The sequence below is a fragment of the Gadus chalcogrammus genome, chromosome 12 (assembly GCF_026213295.1).
Source record: "Gadus chalcogrammus isolate NIFS_2021 chromosome 12, NIFS_Gcha_1.0, whole genome shotgun sequence".
Taxonomy (NCBI): domain Eukaryota; kingdom Metazoa; phylum Chordata; class Actinopteri; order Gadiformes; family Gadidae; genus Gadus; species Gadus chalcogrammus.
The window spans coordinates 4,294,877-4,313,248 of NC_079423.1; the positions used below are offsets into that span (position 1 = coordinate 4,294,877).

General features: G+C 45.0%; 4 protein-coding genes across 5 annotated transcripts in view; 3 read left to right on the forward strand and 1 right to left on the reverse strand.

Annotated features, from left to right (window-relative positions):
• Positions 1 to 5: 5 nt before the first annotated feature.
• Positions 6 to 2,890, reverse strand: si:ch211-191a24.4 (uncharacterized protein LOC100150331 homolog). Of its 2 annotated transcripts, none has more exons than XM_056604626.1 (4): positions 2,543 to 2,890; positions 2,164 to 2,281; positions 1,761 to 1,891; positions 6 to 1,169 (listed from the first exon to the last, which is right to left on the reverse strand). In XM_056604626.1, the coding sequence occupies exons 2-4, from the start codon at positions 2,277 to 2,279 to the stop codon at positions 520 to 522; spliced, it is 897 nt and encodes a 298-aa protein (XP_056460601.1). In that variant the 5' UTR covers positions 2,280 to 2,281; positions 2,543 to 2,890; the 3' UTR covers positions 6 to 519. The 2 variants fall into 2 exon arrangements, with proteins under 2 accessions (XP_056460601.1, XP_056460602.1); XM_056604627.1 differs by lacking the exon at positions 2,543 to 2,890 and adding an exon at positions 2,427 to 2,517 and having other exon boundaries at positions 473 to 1,169.
• On the forward strand, positions 2,339 to 5,558 carry c12h8orf82 (chromosome 12 C8orf82 homolog). The gene is made up of 4 exons (XM_056604628.1): positions 2,339 to 2,722; positions 3,506 to 3,700; positions 3,810 to 3,858; positions 5,069 to 5,558. Exons 2-4 carry the CDS (start codon positions 3,554 to 3,556, stop codon positions 5,545 to 5,547), a joined length of 675 nt encoding a protein of 224 aa, XP_056460603.1. The 5' UTR covers positions 2,339 to 2,722; positions 3,506 to 3,553; the 3' UTR covers positions 5,548 to 5,558.
• A 92-nt stretch (positions 5,559 to 5,650) lies between these two features.
• naprt (nicotinate phosphoribosyltransferase) lies at positions 5,651 to 16,371 on the forward strand. The gene is made up of 13 exons (XM_056604622.1): positions 5,651 to 6,487; positions 6,997 to 7,124; positions 7,204 to 7,286; positions 7,512 to 7,642; positions 7,809 to 7,924; positions 8,430 to 8,626; positions 11,620 to 11,760; positions 12,449 to 12,533; positions 12,634 to 12,714; positions 14,117 to 14,219; positions 14,859 to 15,013; positions 15,390 to 15,497; positions 15,698 to 16,371. Exons 1-13 carry the CDS (start codon positions 6,241 to 6,243, stop codon positions 15,782 to 15,784), a joined length of 1,662 nt encoding a protein of 553 aa, XP_056460597.1. The 5' UTR covers positions 5,651 to 6,240; the 3' UTR covers positions 15,785 to 16,371.
• A 1,053-nt stretch (positions 16,372 to 17,424) lies between these two features.
• The window catches only part of LOC130393865 (1-phosphatidylinositol 4,5-bisphosphate phosphodiesterase gamma-1-like), a 34,585-nt gene continuing 33,637 nt past the window's right edge, over positions 17,425 to 18,372 (forward strand). The window contains exon 1 of the mRNA XM_056604621.1: positions 17,425 to 18,372. This exon is cut by the window's right edge and continues 359 nt beyond it. The gene's annotated coding sequence lies outside the window, so the exon portion shown is untranslated.

Sequence of the window (18,372 nt, forward strand, 5' to 3'; positions counted from 1 at the left end):
TGGTAGACTTCAATTTCATGTATTTTATTAAACATATATACATTATTTTACAACAAAATCATAAAACATTAAAAAACATTGATTGCAAAACCCTATGAAACAAGCTTAAAATTGATGAGGCACTAGATGAAATTAACATTCACGGATCATTTAGGAGTCATTAAAAAGTAAATGCTCAAATAAAATCTTAGGTCAGACTAGTGCCGGGTGATATCACACAGTGACCAGTATTGGTCCAGATACATCATCACTTGACACCTATTTGGGACATTCAGGAGCGGCATTTGCATTAACCAAAGTTAGTTCTGGTATAGATCAACTTTAATAAAAAAAAAAAGGAAACAATCTGCACTTTGAACCCCCCGGAGTGTCCCACCATGGTCGTCTCCGCCCTCGGTGTGACCCCCCCCCTGGAGCCTCACACCATGGTCGTGTGACCCCCCCCCCCCCCCCCCCCCCCCCCCCCGGAGCCTCACACCATGGTTGTGTCCGCCCTCTGTGTGACCCACCCCCGGAGCCTCACACCATGGTCGTGTCCGCCCTGGTCGGCGGCTGAGATCTCTCCTCGCGTCTCCCCGCCTCGTGGCGCTTCCTGTCCTGGTGGTAGCGCCTCACGCCGCGGATGGTCGTGAAGGTGAGCCAGGTGCCGACGGCGTACAAAATGGCCGTGATGAGTCCAAACATTGCTACGGCGGCGTCGGCCCCGCCCACGTCACAGTTCATCCACGTGTAGCCGTTGCGCGCGTACAGCCGCTCGCGCTTCTGGCACACGTCCGTGGCGTTGACGCCGATGACAAAGTGCAGGTAGAGGCCGACGGCGACCACGTAGGCCACGGCGCCCACCGCCTGGAACACCAGCGCCGCGTACAGGGTCTTACGGGGCAGGTGATGGGGGGCCTTGTTCCCCGACACGGCGAACACCAGGGAGCCCACGCCGAACACCAGGCTGAAGGCCAGGCCGCCATAGATGCCCGGCGCGCGCATCTGGCTGTACTGCATGTCCAGGTCCCGCACCTGTTGCAGCTCCGGGCCCTGCAGGTTGATGTTGGAGTTGATGTTGAATCCGCCCAGGCCAGCATTGGACGTCAGCCCGGACATCACCATCTGTGCCGCCACCACGCAGATCAGCACCAGGGCGTTGGTCAGCACCGAGCACATCAGCACGATGCCTGGGAATAAGTCGCATTATACACACACACACACACACACACACACACACACACACACACACACACACACAAAAATAATTAGTCTTTCCAAGCTAAATGTTCATGGGTTCGATCGCCGAAGTATGAAGACCTGCAGCCTTCTTTGACAGAAGATTTGCCGAACCCCTACCTGGTCCTGAATTACCCCTATGTATCTTCTGAATCGACTGGAAGTCACTTAAAAAAGAGGCACCCTAAATTTGTATAGTATTCGCCACAAAAAAAAATTATGTGGAATGCCAAATATAGTATAGCAAATTGTCATGGGCTCTATGGAATACACAATTGGCTATTTTACATTCAAAAGGATGTGTGTGATTAATAGGTGTAAACTGTAGTGATCATGTTTCACGCTGAAAGCATTAGTATTAAATAGGCTGAGAGAGGGCTGACGTCACAAATAACAGAAAACCGGTTCCTCGCGGGAGGGGCTGAGGGTATCATCCAGCTAAAGTGGTTCATCGTTTGCCGATCAATTGTTCACATTTCTTCCGGCTCTACAACTTTCTGCCCAGACGACTGAAACATACAAACTAATATTTGATTACTTACCTCGTCGCGAACATATGTGCGAGCATGTGGATTCTTTGGGTATCTCTCTGGGGACGTCTCGCGCTCCTCTGTCCCGTGCATGGCTGGTTTCAGGTCTGTCTTGTGCAGGGTAGTAGGGCGGACGAGACGACCTGAGAGGGAAAAGAGGAATTCATAGGCAGTCGTTAACAACAGAAAGACATAAACAACAATAAAGTCAAACGGTATGAGACTTAATTTTACAGTCAATCGACTTTTTTTCCTTTTAAATCAAGGAAATAGCTGTCGATCAAATCAACCAATGAACAATCGTTGAGATCAAAACAAACGAGGAAGGCACGGTCGGTCATTGGACCGACTATAACTAAAGACAGCATCAAACAAATGACAATAATTGTACTTTAAAAATGGTACGCCGACCAACCTGTCAGGCGAGGGCTGCCTGTCGTCCTCGGGGTACCTGTCGTTGGATGCTCGATTCTCTCGACGCTCCCCGTTTCGGTCCCGGTGCCCCCTCTTGTTCCTTGGTTGATGGCTCATAGCTGTTGGAGAAAGTAGGCCACCCTGTCACTCCGGGCGAAATAATCCACCTATGTAGCTCCCGTTGGTGTTTTGCCTTGTTTTGTACAATTGGCCTTGTATTGACAGTAAACAATGTCGAAACAATAGCTTGTATAATTTACTTACTTTTGTTACAAACTATCGTTACGCAACAGGAGAATGGAGTATTGTTCAAATGTCTCTACTCTGTGTAGTTGATACCACAAAAAGAGCCAATTAAAACCCCTATAATATACACTTACTGCCTGCTGTTTGAGATCCGAAGTTAAAAGTCCAAATATCTCTCCATTTTGTTTGAGCTCGCACGCCTTTCTGTGTAGGAAAAATGTAGTTTTCAGGGTAGGTCTACAGGTAGAAAGATAGACCGCCACCAAGCCGACGGGGGAGGAAGGCGGAAGTCAGGATTCACAGGTGCACTACAGGTAAAATACTTCTCGCCTTCACGTCGTCAATCCATTCCTCTTGAGGTCCTCAAGGTTTTGATTGGGCAGGACCTTGGACCTGGTTCAAGGGATGACGAGTGCTTTTGATTTGGCCGCCTGCTTATCAGAGGATTCTGATCTGGGCAGCTCCTCATATCTTATCTGAGTTGGTCGTCTGGTCACCAGATACCCAGTCCTCGTATATTGTGGCCTGTACCGCGTTGGTCGATAGGATTTTCCAGATTATTTCATTTTTATTTTATAGGATTTAGTTTTAATAGATTAATCGATTTTTAAAAAGCAAAGGCTCTATCCTCCTGATGTATATTCATTCGAGACAGTGGGCTTTAGTCTCATGTATATCTGATAGGCTGTGAGTTATTTTCACATAATTAGACAACTTTATTGGAAATAAATAGTAAATATTTAATGACGACTAAAATCTTTTAGTAAAATGGTACTTTTATGTTGAACGGAAAGAAGATTTTTTTTATTTTTTTTATACAGTTTGTTGAGGAATCTAATCTTAAAAAAAAATACAAAAACAGAATACACATTGAAATCAAACCATTTAAAAAAAATAAATGTAAAATAACAGAAGAAAATAGTAGACAGAAAAAAATTAATATCTAAAGATTTCGGTAATTTGAAAGTATTAAATGGTGCTTGTCTGATGTTTTAGCACATTTATTCCACTAGGTGGCAGCAGTTATAAACCCAGTGTTTTCCCATGGAACAATAACTTCCGGCATGTGAACTGTGTCTTCTGCTCTATCCCTACAGCTGCGTTTATGAACAATATTGACAGAACATTTGATCTTCGGAGGAAGCATGCTGTGCGCCGCTGCTCTGCGGAACCTGCGGAGCTTCACTTCACCTGTGCGGTGCTGTTTGCGGTCCATAGTCACTTATGTTCAGGGCCAGAGCCCCGAACCTCGCATCCGTGAATACTTTTATTATATTGACCACCAAGGACAGGTGAATATCTGGACCGATGTACAATTCATTCACTCATAAAATGGACCCAATATCGTCTTGTCACAACATTGTTCTAATGTTGTTGGGGGGCGGGTCTTTGTTTTTACAGCTGTTCCTTGATGACACGAAAGTGAAGAACTTTGTGACTTGCTTTAAAGGTAAACAGAAGATCAGAATGAAGCCTATAGAATAGCCAACTTATTTATTTTAATAACTCACGCATTCCTCAAAGGTCTTATGGACTTTGAGTCATGTTAAACATCATACGTAATCGGTGACTGTCCAAAAAAGTAACTTTTTACCCTGACGAGGGCGTTTCTGTGATGTAAAACAGGAGGACATGTTTAAAGATTTGAAGATATTTCAGTCATCAACAACCCCTTTACAAGTGTTACATCCAGGGGATGTAAAAAAAAAAAACAGAGTTGGTGTTAGTGTCAGTTTCCTAAAGTGATTTGATTTCCCATTGATCTTGTAACCCATATCCCTAGATCGTAGCGAAAAATCTAACTTTACTCAGTAAACTGCAGCCCCACTGCGCTAAGTCCCATTTCACCTGCAGTGAAAAGCATACATTTGCAAACATACACATGTAAAACAAATGTGAGACTCTTTTCACTCAACCCTCATGTTATGTTAACAGCCTACACATTCCTATGGGTATCATCTGCAAAACACACTGTGTGTGTGTGTGTGTGTGTGTGTGTGTGTGTGTGTGTGTGTGTGTGTGTGTGTGTGTGTGTGTGTGTGTGTGTGTGTGTGTGTGTGTGTGTGTGTGTAAGAGTTCAACCGTTTTTAACAGCTCCATTACATGTGGACCTATATAAATATATATGGCTTATCCCTATATCGGCTAAGATGAAATCTTCGGCAGTATATCATGTGCCCCATATTAACTCTACAAGGGAGGAATTGTTCAGAGTATTGCTACTCTAATTGGTTAATGCATCTTAATCCAACATCCATGACCAGCACACCTCCCTGGTAGAGACTTTTTTTGACTTTTGTAACATCTGAAAAGGTGTTGTTTACCCTTCATAACTGTTTAGTCATTTAGCAGAGCCTCTTTTTCCAGCGCCCCTGGCATTTTGGATGAATCATTAATGTGTGATGAGGTTAGTCATATTGCTCAGATGCCTATGGTAGACTGTGGACATTGGGTTTTGAACCCGCCTTTTAAATGGGCATCAATCACCCTAACTGCTTGCCTATTCTACCCTCCCCCCCTCCAAGCTGGCGTCTCCCAAAAAAGTGGCTATGCTGTAACGTAATTCAGGGTTCTATTTTGTGATTATTATTTTTTCATTCATATTCATGTGTTGTTGTTCATATTACTATTCCCCCTTCTTTTTGATTTTGAACCCCCAGACCAGAAGTTCTTGGTGTTCTTCTTCAGCCGACTGCGTAGCAACCAGGGCGGCCGCTACAGTGAACACTTCCCCTTCCTGTCGCTGTGCGGACGCGAGAGGAACTTTGTGCGCTGCGACGACCGGCCCCTGGTCTTCACACACCTGCTGCCGCCCCCGACGGACGAGCTGGCCCCGGGGCCGGGCCCCGATATGCTGTCGTACTGCGGGGGAGGTGAGCAGCTCAGCGCACTGTTCCGCCCGGAGGCCCTCTACATGCACCCGGCCAGTGGACGTGTCTATCACCCCTGTCCGGAGCTGGCTGGAGGGGTGGGCCTGGTTCGGTCGGCCCTGGCTATCGAGCTCAGCCCCTTCTTCCTCTACGAGCAGCATGGCCAAGAGGAGCAGCCAACGCACTTCCTGTGGGCGGGGGGTCGGCATGTACTGACCAATGAGCTGGCCATGTTCTTCCCCAGGGAGGAGGGGCAGCGCAGCGGGTGAACAAAAAGAAAACTATGAATATGTTATTTATTTGAAAGTGGAATGGACACCGCTCTGGTTTAGAACTTGGTTGTGACAGAAGTGTCTCTTCTGAAGCAAAGGAAACTAAAGAAACTGCAGCCAACATGTCTGCCATTGATGTCAACATCTACTGAATAAATATGTATTTAGTGAGGTCTAGTATCTTCTAGAACCTGATGTGGTGTCAGCATTGCCCCAAGGAACGCTTGGCATCATGTATTGACATTATGCAAAGTGGTTTGGTAAAATGAGGCTGAATATTACAAAGTTTAGTCTTCATGATGCACTATATAACCTAAGGTAACTTTGGAAATAGGGAGTTTGCAGTTGGTTCATTAATATATAGTATTACACCAGTAAATTTCGCAAAGCATGTCATCAGACAGTCACGTGAAAAGCATATTATTCAATGACACGTGTGACTGACATTAAACCTGTGCCTACAATAAAAGTAGCTTCTTGATGAAATGTCACTAAAAGTGTCTACTTCAATAACAATTCTTGGTTGTGGGGCTTGGTTAAACTGCAACGAAATTGCTTTCATTCTGACCGTCGTTACTGTTGCGCAATTATATAACGGTGTAACAGTTGAGCGGCGCATTGAAGAACTTCATCTCCCAGGTGTCTCGGCAGCTCTGACTCCAGTTGAACGGGAGCCAGCCGTGTGTGAACATGGCAGCTCCGTTGAGCAAGGCATGCGAGGCTATAGAGCGGTCCATCCGTGCCCGGGTGCCCCCCATGCTGACGGACCTATACCAGTTTACCATGGCTTATGCCTATTGGAACTCCGGACGGCACAACGAGCCCGCGGTGTTCGAATTGTTCTTCAGGGAGAACCCCTTCGGCGGCGGCTTTTCGCTGTTCTCCGGTGTGCACGACTGTCTGCTGTTCTTGCGAAACTTTCGCTTTACGGAAGAAGGTGAGTGGTCAATGGTCAGAGGAGAGTGTTTCACGTGCTGGGACCGATGCCAATGTAATCAGCCACATCATTACACAAGGTTACGATAGGCATTGCGTAATGACTTAGTTGCGCTGCCTTGCGCCCCACTACTGTTTAACTTGACCCCATCGGTCGAATCCCGCAAAGTTCACTGGACAGTACACCTTCTCATACATGCCTATCAAACGACAACATCCTACACTAAAATGATCAGATATTCCTTAACAAACGTTGCTTATAACTATTTAGTTTTTGCAAATGCTACCCTAAATGTGTAATTATAACGCGCGTGCCTCCTAATATTGACATTCAACCGACGTCGACAGTGACGTCATGTCTCGATCAGTACTAGCTTTACTTTCCCTGTTAAATGTTCTAAAAAAACGATCCTTTTTTTTGTTCATATAACAACTGAGTCCTCAGTGTGAGAGTTATTATGACGAGCGTGATTGGCCGCTTCTGTTGTGTGTGATTGTGGGCGGGGCCAGACGTGGAGTACCTTCGGTCTGTTCTACCTCCCACCACCAACCCCGCCTTCTTCCAATTTCTGCGGGAGCTGGACTGTTCCGGGGTGACCCTGCGCGCCGTTCCTGAGGCGACTGTGGTCTTCGCCAGGGTGAGATTCTCGAGACAGGGAGTAGTGGGGTTCGACCGTTAGAGTTTGTGATGATGGTGATGTGTTTTCGTGAATGCAGGTGCCGCTCATGGAGGTGGCTGGTCCTTTGGCTGTGGTCCAACTGCTGGAGACCAGCTTGCTGTGTTTAGTCAACTATGCCAGGTACACACACACACACACACACACACACACACACACACACACACACACACACACACACACACACACACACACACACACACACACACACACGTGCACAGGTTTAAAATATTTTGTTTATTTTAGCAACAAAATGACTTGTGGTTGGTGTGTGCTGTTGGTATGGGTGTGTGTTGTATTATGTTTGCATGGTCTTGTACTTCCTTTGTGTGTGTGTGTCTGGTCCAGTCTTGTGTGTAGTAACGCTGCCCGGTTCCGCCTGGCCGCGGGGCCCGACAGAAAGCTGCTGGAGCTGGGGCTCCGGAGGGCCCAGGGCCCGGACGGTGGACTCACCGCCTCGCGATACACGCACATAGGAGGTACTAACACACACACACACACACACACACACACACACACACACACACACACACACACACACACACACACACACACACACACACACACACACACACACACACACACACACACACACACACACACACACACACCACTCTCTGTGAGTGACTATGTGTGGCTCCCCAGGCTTTGATATGACCAGTAACGTGCAGGCGGGATTCCTGTTCGGCATCCCTGTAGCAGGAACCATGGCCCACTCTTATGTCACTTCCTTTTCCTCCCTGGAGGAGGTGTGGCCTCAGGTCTGTGTTCTCCCGCCTCCTGGCTGTCAGTCATTCACACCAACTCTTTAATCTGAATAATATTATCTGTATATTGTATTGTATTTCCATTAATAAACCACCATTAGTATATTCTGTTTAAGGTCTGCACTTCTGTGAAAGCCTTTCTATTCTTGTAGATACGATTACCTGATCGAATGTAATATAATTTGAGGGATTTTATCATGTTCGTTGCTCAAATAACTTTTTGCGAAATCTGGCAAATGTCAACTAATATTGGCATATTATTATTACTGGAATGCTATTGGCATATAATTGATGACTGTATATTATTGGATTATATAATGTTATATGGATTCTTGGTATATGATGGGTTTATTATTGGAGCATAAATTGAATATGATTGATACATTATTGGAATATCAGAGTACATTAGTACAATACAATGAGCTCTATATTCCCAGCTCATTCCTTTATTCATTATGATGAGACATTTGACCACTTCCTGTTCCCTGTTACTGGACAGACTCTCCTGCCGGCGGACGGAGAGAAGGACCCAATCGACCTGATCTCGCTCACCAAGGGCCTTCTAGGTCGTCTCTGTGAGCTCCTGGGGGCGGAGCCTGCGAAGATCCATGAGGGCGAGCTGGCAGCTTTCCTGTCCTATGCCATCGCCTACCCTGGAAACTTCCTGCCTGTGATTGACAGCTACAGTGTTAGCTGGTAACACCAGTACTTCTGACATCTTCCCCGTTCACACTGAAAGTTAAACATAAACTTGTAACATAATCTTTCTAAATGTCTAGGTCACTGGTGTTTATTAATAGCGAGCAGGCGTACAGCCTCTTAGAAATATCGAACTAAATTTGTTCTTACCCATGAAGCCAGTTGTAAGTGTAAACGTTTTAATGCAGTTGGTTGAGGTAGAATTTACCTCATGATGTATATTATTCAGACCTTCTTGGCTTGTTCATCATAATATCTATCTATGAGCGGCCGCCTGGGACAGAATTCATACTTGGTCTTGCACACACTATTATAATCTCGCATATACACCACTATACTCATACACACACACTATTAAACTCCTTTTACATGTAAGTATGAGAGTGTATAGTCATGTATGTGAGAGAGTATAGTAGTGTATGTAAGAGGGTATAGTAGTATGTGTAAGAGGGTATAGTAGTGTATGTAAGAGAGTATAGTAGTGTATGTAAGAGAGTATGGTAGTGTATGTAAGAGAGTATAGTAGTGTATGTAAGAGAGTATAGTAGTGTATGTAAGAGAGTATAGTAGTGTATGTAAGAGAGTATAGTAGTGTATGTAAGAGAGTATAGTAGTGTATGTAAGAGAGTATAGTAGTGTATGTAAGAGAGTATAGTAGTGTATGTAAGAGAGTATAGCAGTATGTGTAAGAGAGTATAGTAGTGTATGTAAGAGAGTATAGTAGTATGTGTAAGAGAGTTCGAATGAAACGGAAGTGAATTTGAATGAAACGGGAGAGTTTGAATGAAACGGAAGTGAGTTTGAATGAAACGGAAGTGAGTTTGAATGAAACGGAAGTGAGTTTGAAATGTTCATAAGAGTCCGCAGAAATCGAATATCAATATTATTTTAGTGTAATTACATTGTGTATATGCACAAGCCATCTTATACAAAGCAGCCGAAAAATAGAAAACCGAAATGCTACTATGTTTTTTTTTAGAAAACTGCGATTCAGGGTTTGAATTCTGCTATTGTCATCTGATTCATTGAATCCGCTGTGTTTGCCAGGGTCTCACGGTGACATAGAGCCCTCCCACATGTCTGTAAGACCAATACTTCCTTGTTTACAAGCCTTACAAGCCAATGAGGCGATCACTATCAAAACGGTGCGTGTATACTTTGATTGACAGCTACACCAGCAGACAGCAAGGGTCGGGGACGGGCCTTAGATATTCTAATAGCCAATGAAAATACCTTTCTGACGATATCCAGCATGTCAAACAACGTCTCACGTATGGTTGAGAAAACAAATGCGCAAGGGGTGTGCGTAAACTAGCAGGCTCTTCCCCAGAGTCGGAAGACCCTGTGACCCTGGCAAACACAGCGGATTCAATGAATCAGACGACAATAGCAGAATTCAAACCCTGAATCGCAGTTTTCTAAAAAAAAACATAGTAGCATTTCGGTTTTCTATTTTTCGGCTGCTTTGTATAAGATGGCTTGTGCATATACACAATGTAATTACATTAAAATAATATTGATATTCGATTTCTGCGGACTCTTATGAACATTTCAAACTCACTTCCGTTTCATTCAAACTCACTTCCGTTTCATTCAAACTCACTTCCGTTTCATTCAAACTCACTTCCGTTTCATTCAAACTATTAAACTCCTTTTACATGTAAGTATGAGAGTGTATATCGTGTATGTGAGAGAGTACAGTAGTGTGTGAGAGAGAATAGTAGTGTATGTAAGAGAGTATAATAGTGTATGTAAGAGAGTATAGTAGTATGTGTAAGAGAGTTTGAATGAAACGGAAGTGAGTTTGAATGAAACGGAAGTGAGTTTGAAATGTTCATAAGAGTCCGCAGAAATCGAATATCAATATTATTTTAGTGTAATTACATTGTGTATATGCACAAGCCATCTTATACAAAGCAGCCGAAAAATAGAAAACCGAAAGGCTACTATGTTTTTTTTTTTTTAGAAAACTGCGATTCAGGGTTTGAATTCTGCTATTGTCGTCTGATTCATTGAATCCGCTGTGTTTGCCAGGGTCTCACGGTGACATAGAGCCCTCCCACATGTCTGTAAGACCAATACTTCCTTGTTTACAAGCCTTACAAGCCAATGAGGCGATCACTATCAAAACGGTGCGTGTATACTTTGATTGACAGCTACACCAGCAGACAGCAAGGGTCGGGGACGGGCCTTAGATATCCTAATAGCCAATGAAAATACCTTTCTGACGATATCCAGCATGTCAAACAACGTCTCACGTGTGGTTGAGAAAACAAATGCGCAAGGGGTGTGCGTAAACTAGCAGGCTCTTCCCCAGAGTCGGAAGACCCTGTGACCCTGGCAAACACAGCGGATTCAATGAATCAGACGACAATAGCAGAATTCAAACCCTGAATTGCAGTTTTCTAAAAAAAAACATAGTATCATTTCGGTTTTCTATTTTTCGGCTGCTTTGTATAAGATGGCTTGTGCATATACACAATGTAATTACATTAAAATAATATTGATATTCGATTTCTGCGGACTCTTATGAACATTTCAAACTCACTTCCGTTTCATTCAAACTCACTTCCGTTTCATTCAAACTCACTTCCGTTTCATTCAAACTATTAAACTCCTTTTACATGTAAGTATGAGAGTGTATAGTCGTGTATGTGAGAGAGTATAGTAGTGTATGTGAGAGAGAATAGTAGTGTATGTAAGAGAGTAAAGTAGTGTATGTAAGAGAGTATAGTAGTGTATGTAAGAGAGTATAGTAGTGTATGTGAGAGAGAGTAGTAGTATATGTGAGAGAGTATAATAGTGTATGTGAGAGAGTATAATAGTGTGTGTAAGACCAAGTATGAATTCTGTCCCAGGCGGCCCCTCATATCTATCTCTATAGTGCTCTGCCATCTCTTTGAATGTTTGACTGCACCACTGCATGTCTGAGTTTTTTGTATGTGGTTGACTTTCGTAATAAGGCTGTCTGTCTGTCTCCACCTCCACAGTAGTGGGCTGCTGAACTTCTGTGCGGTTGCCATGGCACTGATTGAGCTGGGCCACCAGCCGCGGGGGGTGCGTCTGGACAGTGGCGACCTCTGCAGGCAGTCGGTGGAAGTACGCCGCGTCTTCAAACACTGCGCCAAGCAGTGAGTGAACGCTTCTTTGTCTACACTCTCTACTCTATATTACTCTACTAATGGGCCAGCCAGTGATAGCTATTCAGACATAGGGCAAGATAGATTAGTGTTACGGTTGTCCAACACACAGTAAAAAGGTTCTGGGTTCTACCTGTAGGCAGGGGCGGATCTAGACATTTTGGGGCCCTAGGCAAAATATAGACATGGGGCCCTCATTTTTGAAACACGTACACAAAACAAATAACCATCCCAATACTCTTAGAATCGCAATAAACCCATAGTGCACTGCCACTCAACTCTCCACAGTAAAATCAGTTTCAGATATATATATATATATATATATATTTTTTTTTTTTTTTTTGGTTGGGGCCCTAGGCACTTGCCTAGGTTTGCCTAATGGAAGATCCGCCACTGCCTGTAGGTACCCTTGAGTGACATTATAACCCTTACCTGGCCATTAATGGCACCAAAATAGGGACCCTGGAGCGATAGTACTAAGAAGAAGGAGGGTCAGAGCTCTGCCAGTGTTCAACTTCAAGCTGAAAGGCTCTGGGTTTGATCCCCAATGTCCACTGTCGTCATCCTTGAGCAAGATGCCCCCCAACTACCTGCTCCTTAATGACATGCCTCTGAATACATTGTATCGCTTTGGATTCCATTATTATAACCTGATAACTTCTGCTTGGGATTCCTCTAGATTCTCCGTCCCTGTGTTCGAATCTCTGATCATCGTTGGGACCAACAACATCTCAGAGCAGAGCATGATGGAGCTCAGCAAGAAGGTAAGGGAGCCTGAAGCAGATCCTGTTCTGAACAGGTCTAACCATACCTCTTCCTCCATGGGCCCCTCACTGAGACCTTGTGTATCTCTCTGTGTTTTAGGAGAACGAAATCAATGTGGTGGGAGTGGGAACCCACTTGGTAACGTGCACAAGGCAGCCGTCCTTGGGATGTGTGTACAAGGTAATGTTTAATGTACACACTGATATACACACATGGAGGGACCGAACTTTAAAGGTCCCATGGCATGCTACTTTATGGATGCTTTAATATAGATATTAGTAGGCCCCAAACACAGTATTTGAAGACGTTCCCAAAATTCAGCCTTGGTGCAGAATTACAGCTACTACGAGCCAGTCGCACATTGAGCTTTCCCCAAATGCGCCTTTTCGGTGTCTGTAGCTTTAATGCAAATGAGGAGGAGAGAGGCGGGTCAAGGAGGATGGTGGGGGTGTGGCCCTGAGCAGCTTGCAGCCACGGTACCATGCGCTCTGTTTACAGTGGATGTATCGCAATGGCGAGGCGCACACAGCCTTTAGCCGTGTTCTGCAAATATTCTAGAACACACAGGAATCCTAGAGCTCTATATCTAAATAATATCATATTATACATAGATATCTATATCATATAATATATATTCTCATGGCCAAAAGCTGTGTGAGCCTCCAGACGATATTATGAATCTCAAACGACCGCGTCGGGTTCTCTTAAGTCTCTGATTCTTCCACGTCCACATCAATCTGAAGTAGACTGAACCAGGTCATGGAGGAGAAAGGGATTGTTGCCCGCGATTGTCTCCCGCCGGAGCCTCGCTGCAGAGGGACCACTGCCTCGGCAGCAGTCAGCGCTTAGGCACCACCACCTCCTGCAGCGCCGAGGCAGTGGTCCCTCGGCAGCGGGAAGCGGGGCTCATGCGGGAGACATTCGCGGCCAACAATCCCTTTCTCCTCCATGTTGTGGTTCATGTACCTCAGGGAGTCAAAGCCAAAGTTCCTTTCCCCCAATTCATTCTCAACCATGGCTGAGATAACCCCCACTACAGACCTCGTTGTGGAAATACAAGAGACGTCAAAGAACCGACGTGTTATGCACCATAAAACCAACAGCAAACACTTGCGTTACAGTGTGTGTAATCACACACACACAGGTGGCGCTCACACGGTCGTGTCTCATTGGCAAATTATCTGGGCGGGCAAGGCAGAGAAAGGGGAGGAGCTTAGATCCTTTATGACGACATATGGGGCCACATTCCAAATCAGTGCGCTTGAGCCTCCGTTTTTCAAAGGCGAGCAGAATACCTAGTGCTCGTTTTACACCAAACGCAAGTTTTAGCCGCTGGGGGACCATAGGCAGGCTAGGGGAACTCATATTTATGTTAGAAAACCTCATAAAGTGAGATTTTCATGCCATGGGACCTTTAATAAACCTGCCTGCATTCCTTTCTTATTAGCTGCTTTGCTCAGTACTGAAGTGTGTGTGTGTGTGTGTGTGTGTGTGTGTGTGTGTGTGTGTGTGTGTGTGTGTGTGTGTGTGTGTGTGTGTGTGTGTGTGTGTGTGTGTGTGTGTGTGTGTGTGTGTGTGTAAGTTGGTGGAGGTCCGGGGGAGCCCCAGGATGAAATTCAGTGAAGACCCAGAGAAGAGCACTGTTCCTGGGAAGAAGGCTGTGTACCGTCTGCTGGACAGCGAGGGTGAGGCTCCCTGCTGTATTCTCTCATCCATATTCTCCTCTCCTAAATATATTAATTTTACATACACAAAAGCTTAATTTGGTTATAAAGCTGAATTTAGTTTTATCACAGATTTTCCAAAGTGACCCAGGGCGAATTAAGATACATGTCGTTAAAAAGCAAATAGATATATGCCCGCGTTTAGGGCAGTGGTTCCCTACCTTTTGGGTCAGGAGCCCACTTGGGGTCCTCTGACATGCATACTGCTTTGCCGGATATTGCCAACATTAGTTAATGATTGGATGATCCGTTTTAGTTCACTTTCTTTGTAAAGGTCTGTCATAATGGCGTCTTAATAGACCAAAGCGATTGGTTCAGCGGGACATATTACCGGCAGATGTTGATTGGGTAAAAATACTTTGCGTAGCAACAGATCTACATAAGTTAAAGTTGGGTCTCAACATTTGTAGGGCTAGAAAGAGGGTCAGGGCCAAAAGAAACTGTTGGGGACCACTGCTGGTTGATAAACAGGGGAGGCTATGTTTACTGGGGGTCGAAACCAAGAACCTTTTAGCTGGGGCTCGAGAGTAACAACAGGACACTTTCCTGCCTGCACACAGTAGCGTTCCCCCAATCACCCACCTTGTCTCTGTCCTGCAGGTCACCCCCTGATGGACCTGCTGTGTCTCTCTGAGGAGCCCCCTCCCCTGGCGGGACAGACCCTCCGCTGCTACCCCCTGGGACAGGAGGCCCACCTAGCCGTCACGCCCACCGGGGTCACATGTCTACGGCAGGAAGTGTTCGCCAAGGGACAGGTTAGGAATTGGTCCTGGTGGATGTGGGAACTCGACTCTCAGCTTTCTCGGCCTAGGCCAGGAATGTGAAATCTTTTGGCCAAAGGGCCGATATTTATACAAGGAATTCATCAGTTGTACATTTGTACCATTAAACATTGATGGCCTGCCGTGGTTTGTTCTCGGCCCCAGTTAAAGTCCCCCAACAGTGGTGCAACTCACACTTCTCCAACATTGCTACTTACTGTTGGTAAAGTAATTTTAGCAGACGCTCTCCTCCAAAGTGAATGACACTGACAGTTAGGCAATCTAGCCTTCAGGTGGACTATCGTGCCCCCGCAGTGTAGCAATATTACTAAATAATAAACACATAATCGTGTTTGTGTGTATTTTGTAGATCACACAGCCTCTATGCAGTGATGCTGAATGCAGAGAGAAAGTCCAGAGGTCCATTCAGAACCTGGACCCCCGACACAAGAGATTACAGGACCCCGAACCTTACAGTGTAAGACACACACACACACACACACACACACACACACACACACACACACACACACACACACACACACACACACACACACACACACACACACACACACACACACACACACACACACACACACACACACACACACACACACATCTACTGTACTGTATATGACATACTGTGTAATCAAATATCATGCACTTGTCTGACACTAGGTGGCACTGTCTGATAAACTCCACAAGCTGATAGCAGAGATCCGCAGAGGAACCTCGGCCAACGGGAAATTCCTGTTGAACAACTGAAGTAGAGAAGAGAGAGCGGGAGAGAGTCACACTCGTTTTTGTACTTGAACATGTTTGTACTGTTAATACCATGCCAATGCTTGTAAGGAAGTGTTCTGCCAATATCTACTTCCTTGAACAGAATTAGAGAAAGCAATAACTAATGTTTATTGTGTAATTTGATATTTCCTTGCTAAACCTAAAAATATCTCACTCTAGGGTTAGTGGGTATTTTCTTAAAAATAATATAATACAATTGAAATCATTGTTTTTTCTTAAGGAAGGCGTTAAGCCTGTCTCTTCTTTACTAAAACACCATCATTTAATCACCAGTCAGATGGATAACTGGGGAGTGTACTTTCATTTCAAAATGTTGACTTCAGGTATTTGTATCTGACTTGAATACTTTCTCATCAGTGTTTTCTTCAAACTTTTTCAGATTTTTTTAAAGTAATCTGCCTATTGGCTAAGATTCTGGGTAATGACCAAACTGCCTCAATGAAAATGTTTACACCAAATATTTTCTTGTTATACAGGTATATTAAATCTGTCTTCTGTATATACTAGTTGTAGTTGTTTTGACTGTTAATTTGTATTTAATAGGAAAAATGGAGGGTGAAAGAGTGAAGCACACACTTGTAAGTTGTCCAGTAATATTCCATACTATCTAATGACACACACACACACACACACACACACACACACACACACACACACACACACACACACACACACACACACACACACACACACACACACACACACACACACACACACACACACACACACACACACACTGCTGTGGATAGGGTGTTCCTGGAAGCTGATTGGCTGAGGTGGTAGTTGGGATCAGCCCAGTACATATGGAGTTGATCAGACATAGCAAGGCTGTGATGTCAACCCCGTTGGCGTGGACAGCAGGCCCAATGGAGGATTATCTCTGTGTTGCTGATATCAGTTGATGTTTGAGTGGATTTAGGTGCACCTAAAAGTGGTTTTCTGCATATGCTTTTGACCAGAATGAGTTGGGTTCTTTGAAAAATTTTATCGATCCCAGGTAAGGGGTTGGACTAGGTTGAGATGATTGTGTCTGAGTCAATATTGCATTTGTTGAGTGAGATGAGAATACCATCAAAAGGTATGAATTTACATTTATAAAAGTATAGGGTATTTAACACATAGATTGCAAAATTTAATTAAATTCAAATGTATTTGTTGCCATGAGTATCATGACAATATGGCCAAAGTATGTTTTTTGTAGCCTAACACACAACAATTACGTTACATAATGAATAGGCCTTATTATCTGGCAGGAACTCAGGGAATGTGGACGTTAGAATGATATGGGTCGTAACAAATAAAGCAATAACTTGTTTAACTGACAAATGCTGCATGATTGATATCCCAAACAACATAACTTCCCTAAACCACATAACTTTGGAATGGACTCATGTTTGGTTTACCACGGGAAGTAGCTCCATGTCGTGACCAATCGAGAACTCCGAAGCTTCCACCCCCATTGACCTCGGTCCCCCCTAACCACCAAGCACTCAGCTGTTGTTTTGGTGAAAATTAAGGTGAAATCCATCCTTCCAAATTGTTGCTGCAAACCTCTTTGCCGCCACTTGAGGTCACTGTCAACCTGATCTCTCTTCCTCTTCACTTCTCCAGTTGGAAGTTGCGCGTCTCTCAACTCCCTTCTCCGCCTTCCTCCGGTACACCACAAGCGAAAGAAAAATCCTCTGCTAGAGCTTTTCCGGTCTTCTAGTGCCTAATTTCCTCCTCCAAGGTACCTCTGTCGTTCTGCCGAGCAAGAGGAGGATACGAACCAGCGACAGACTGTCCACGCACGGGTTCGCTGCTGTGGAAACGCCAGTGGAGTTGGAGCTCCTATAACCATCTAACACCGAGGACTTAACACCGACTCACCGATTATATGCATCGTGTTGGCGGCGCGGTGTACGCTGAATGGTTGAAGTTGACCGCTATGCTTCTTCTGCAGATGGGACAGCGCCGAGCTCTCCCGTCCACGCGCTGTCTGACCGGGGGTCTCCGGAAGCCCCGAGAGCGACGGTGGTAGCTATCCTATCCAACTCCGCGGCCGCTCCGTGGCACGCACACCCTCCTCCGCCGCCGTTACGCGTGCTTACATAACGTGTGTTTTGGGTCGAACGGAATTCTCCAAAGAAAGGGAGGGGATCAACAGCCTGCCTGCATCAACCGGTGGCGTCTACCGGGACTGGAACCGAGAAAGGGCCCCGTAGGAGGTTGTGATGAGAACTGGAGCCCGATGTTGGTGTTCTGCCAGAAACATCTGGAAATGATAACCGAGAGAATCACTCCCACCAACACACCCACCCTCTCTTCCTCCTCCTCTCCCAGGACTGGGAAATAATCCACACCACATCTCCAGGAGACGTGTTCAGGAGGCTTTTACGTTGAATGGTCGCTGAAGGAGCACCGTGTGTTTCACTATCTCTTTTTAAGGGCAGTCGGGAGGGAGTTTCAGTGCCATTGTTTTGAAATGCAATCACAGCTTGGGTGTGATTGTCTCCTTTCCACAATCATACAAAGCAACATGTTTTGGGATTGGTGACATGGACTCGTAT

Excerpts from the sequence above, each read along its gene's own strand:
- c12h8orf82 (XM_056604628.1), top strand. The coding sequence starts at position 3,554 with ATGCTGTGCGCCGCTGCTCTGCGGAACCTGCGGAGCTTCACTTCACCT. Across the intron at positions 3,701-3,809 it reads ATATTGACCACCAAGGACAG|CTGTTCCTTGATGACACGAA; the intron begins GTGAATATCTGG and ends TTGTTTTTACAG. Across the intron at positions 3,859-5,068 it reads CTTTGTGACTTGCTTTAAAG|ACCAGAAGTTCTTGGTGTTC; the intron begins GTAAACAGAAGA and ends TTGAACCCCCAG.
- naprt (XM_056604622.1), top strand. The coding sequence starts at position 6,241 with ATGGCAGCTCCGTTGAGCAAGGCATGCGAGGCTATAGAGCGGTCCATC. Across the intron at positions 7,125-7,203 it reads CGACTGTGGTCTTCGCCAGG|GTGCCGCTCATGGAGGTGGC; the intron begins GTGAGATTCTCG and ends TCGTGAATGCAG. Across the intron at positions 12,534-12,633 it reads TGATGGAGCTCAGCAAGAAG|GAGAACGAAATCAATGTGGT; the intron begins GTAAGGGAGCCT and ends TCTGTGTTTTAG.
- si:ch211-191a24.4 (XM_056604626.1), bottom strand. The coding sequence starts at position 2,279 with ATGAGCCATCAACCAAGGAACAAGAGGGGGCACCGGGACCGAAACGGG. Across the intron at positions 1,892-2,163 it reads AGGCAGCCCTCGCCTGACAG|GTCGTCTCGTCCGCCCTACT; the intron begins GTTGGTCGGCGT and ends TTTCCCTCTCAG. Across the intron at positions 1,170-1,760 it reads GCACATATGTTCGCGACGAG|GCATCGTGCTGATGTGCTCG; the intron begins GTAAGTAATCAA and ends ACTTATTCCCAG.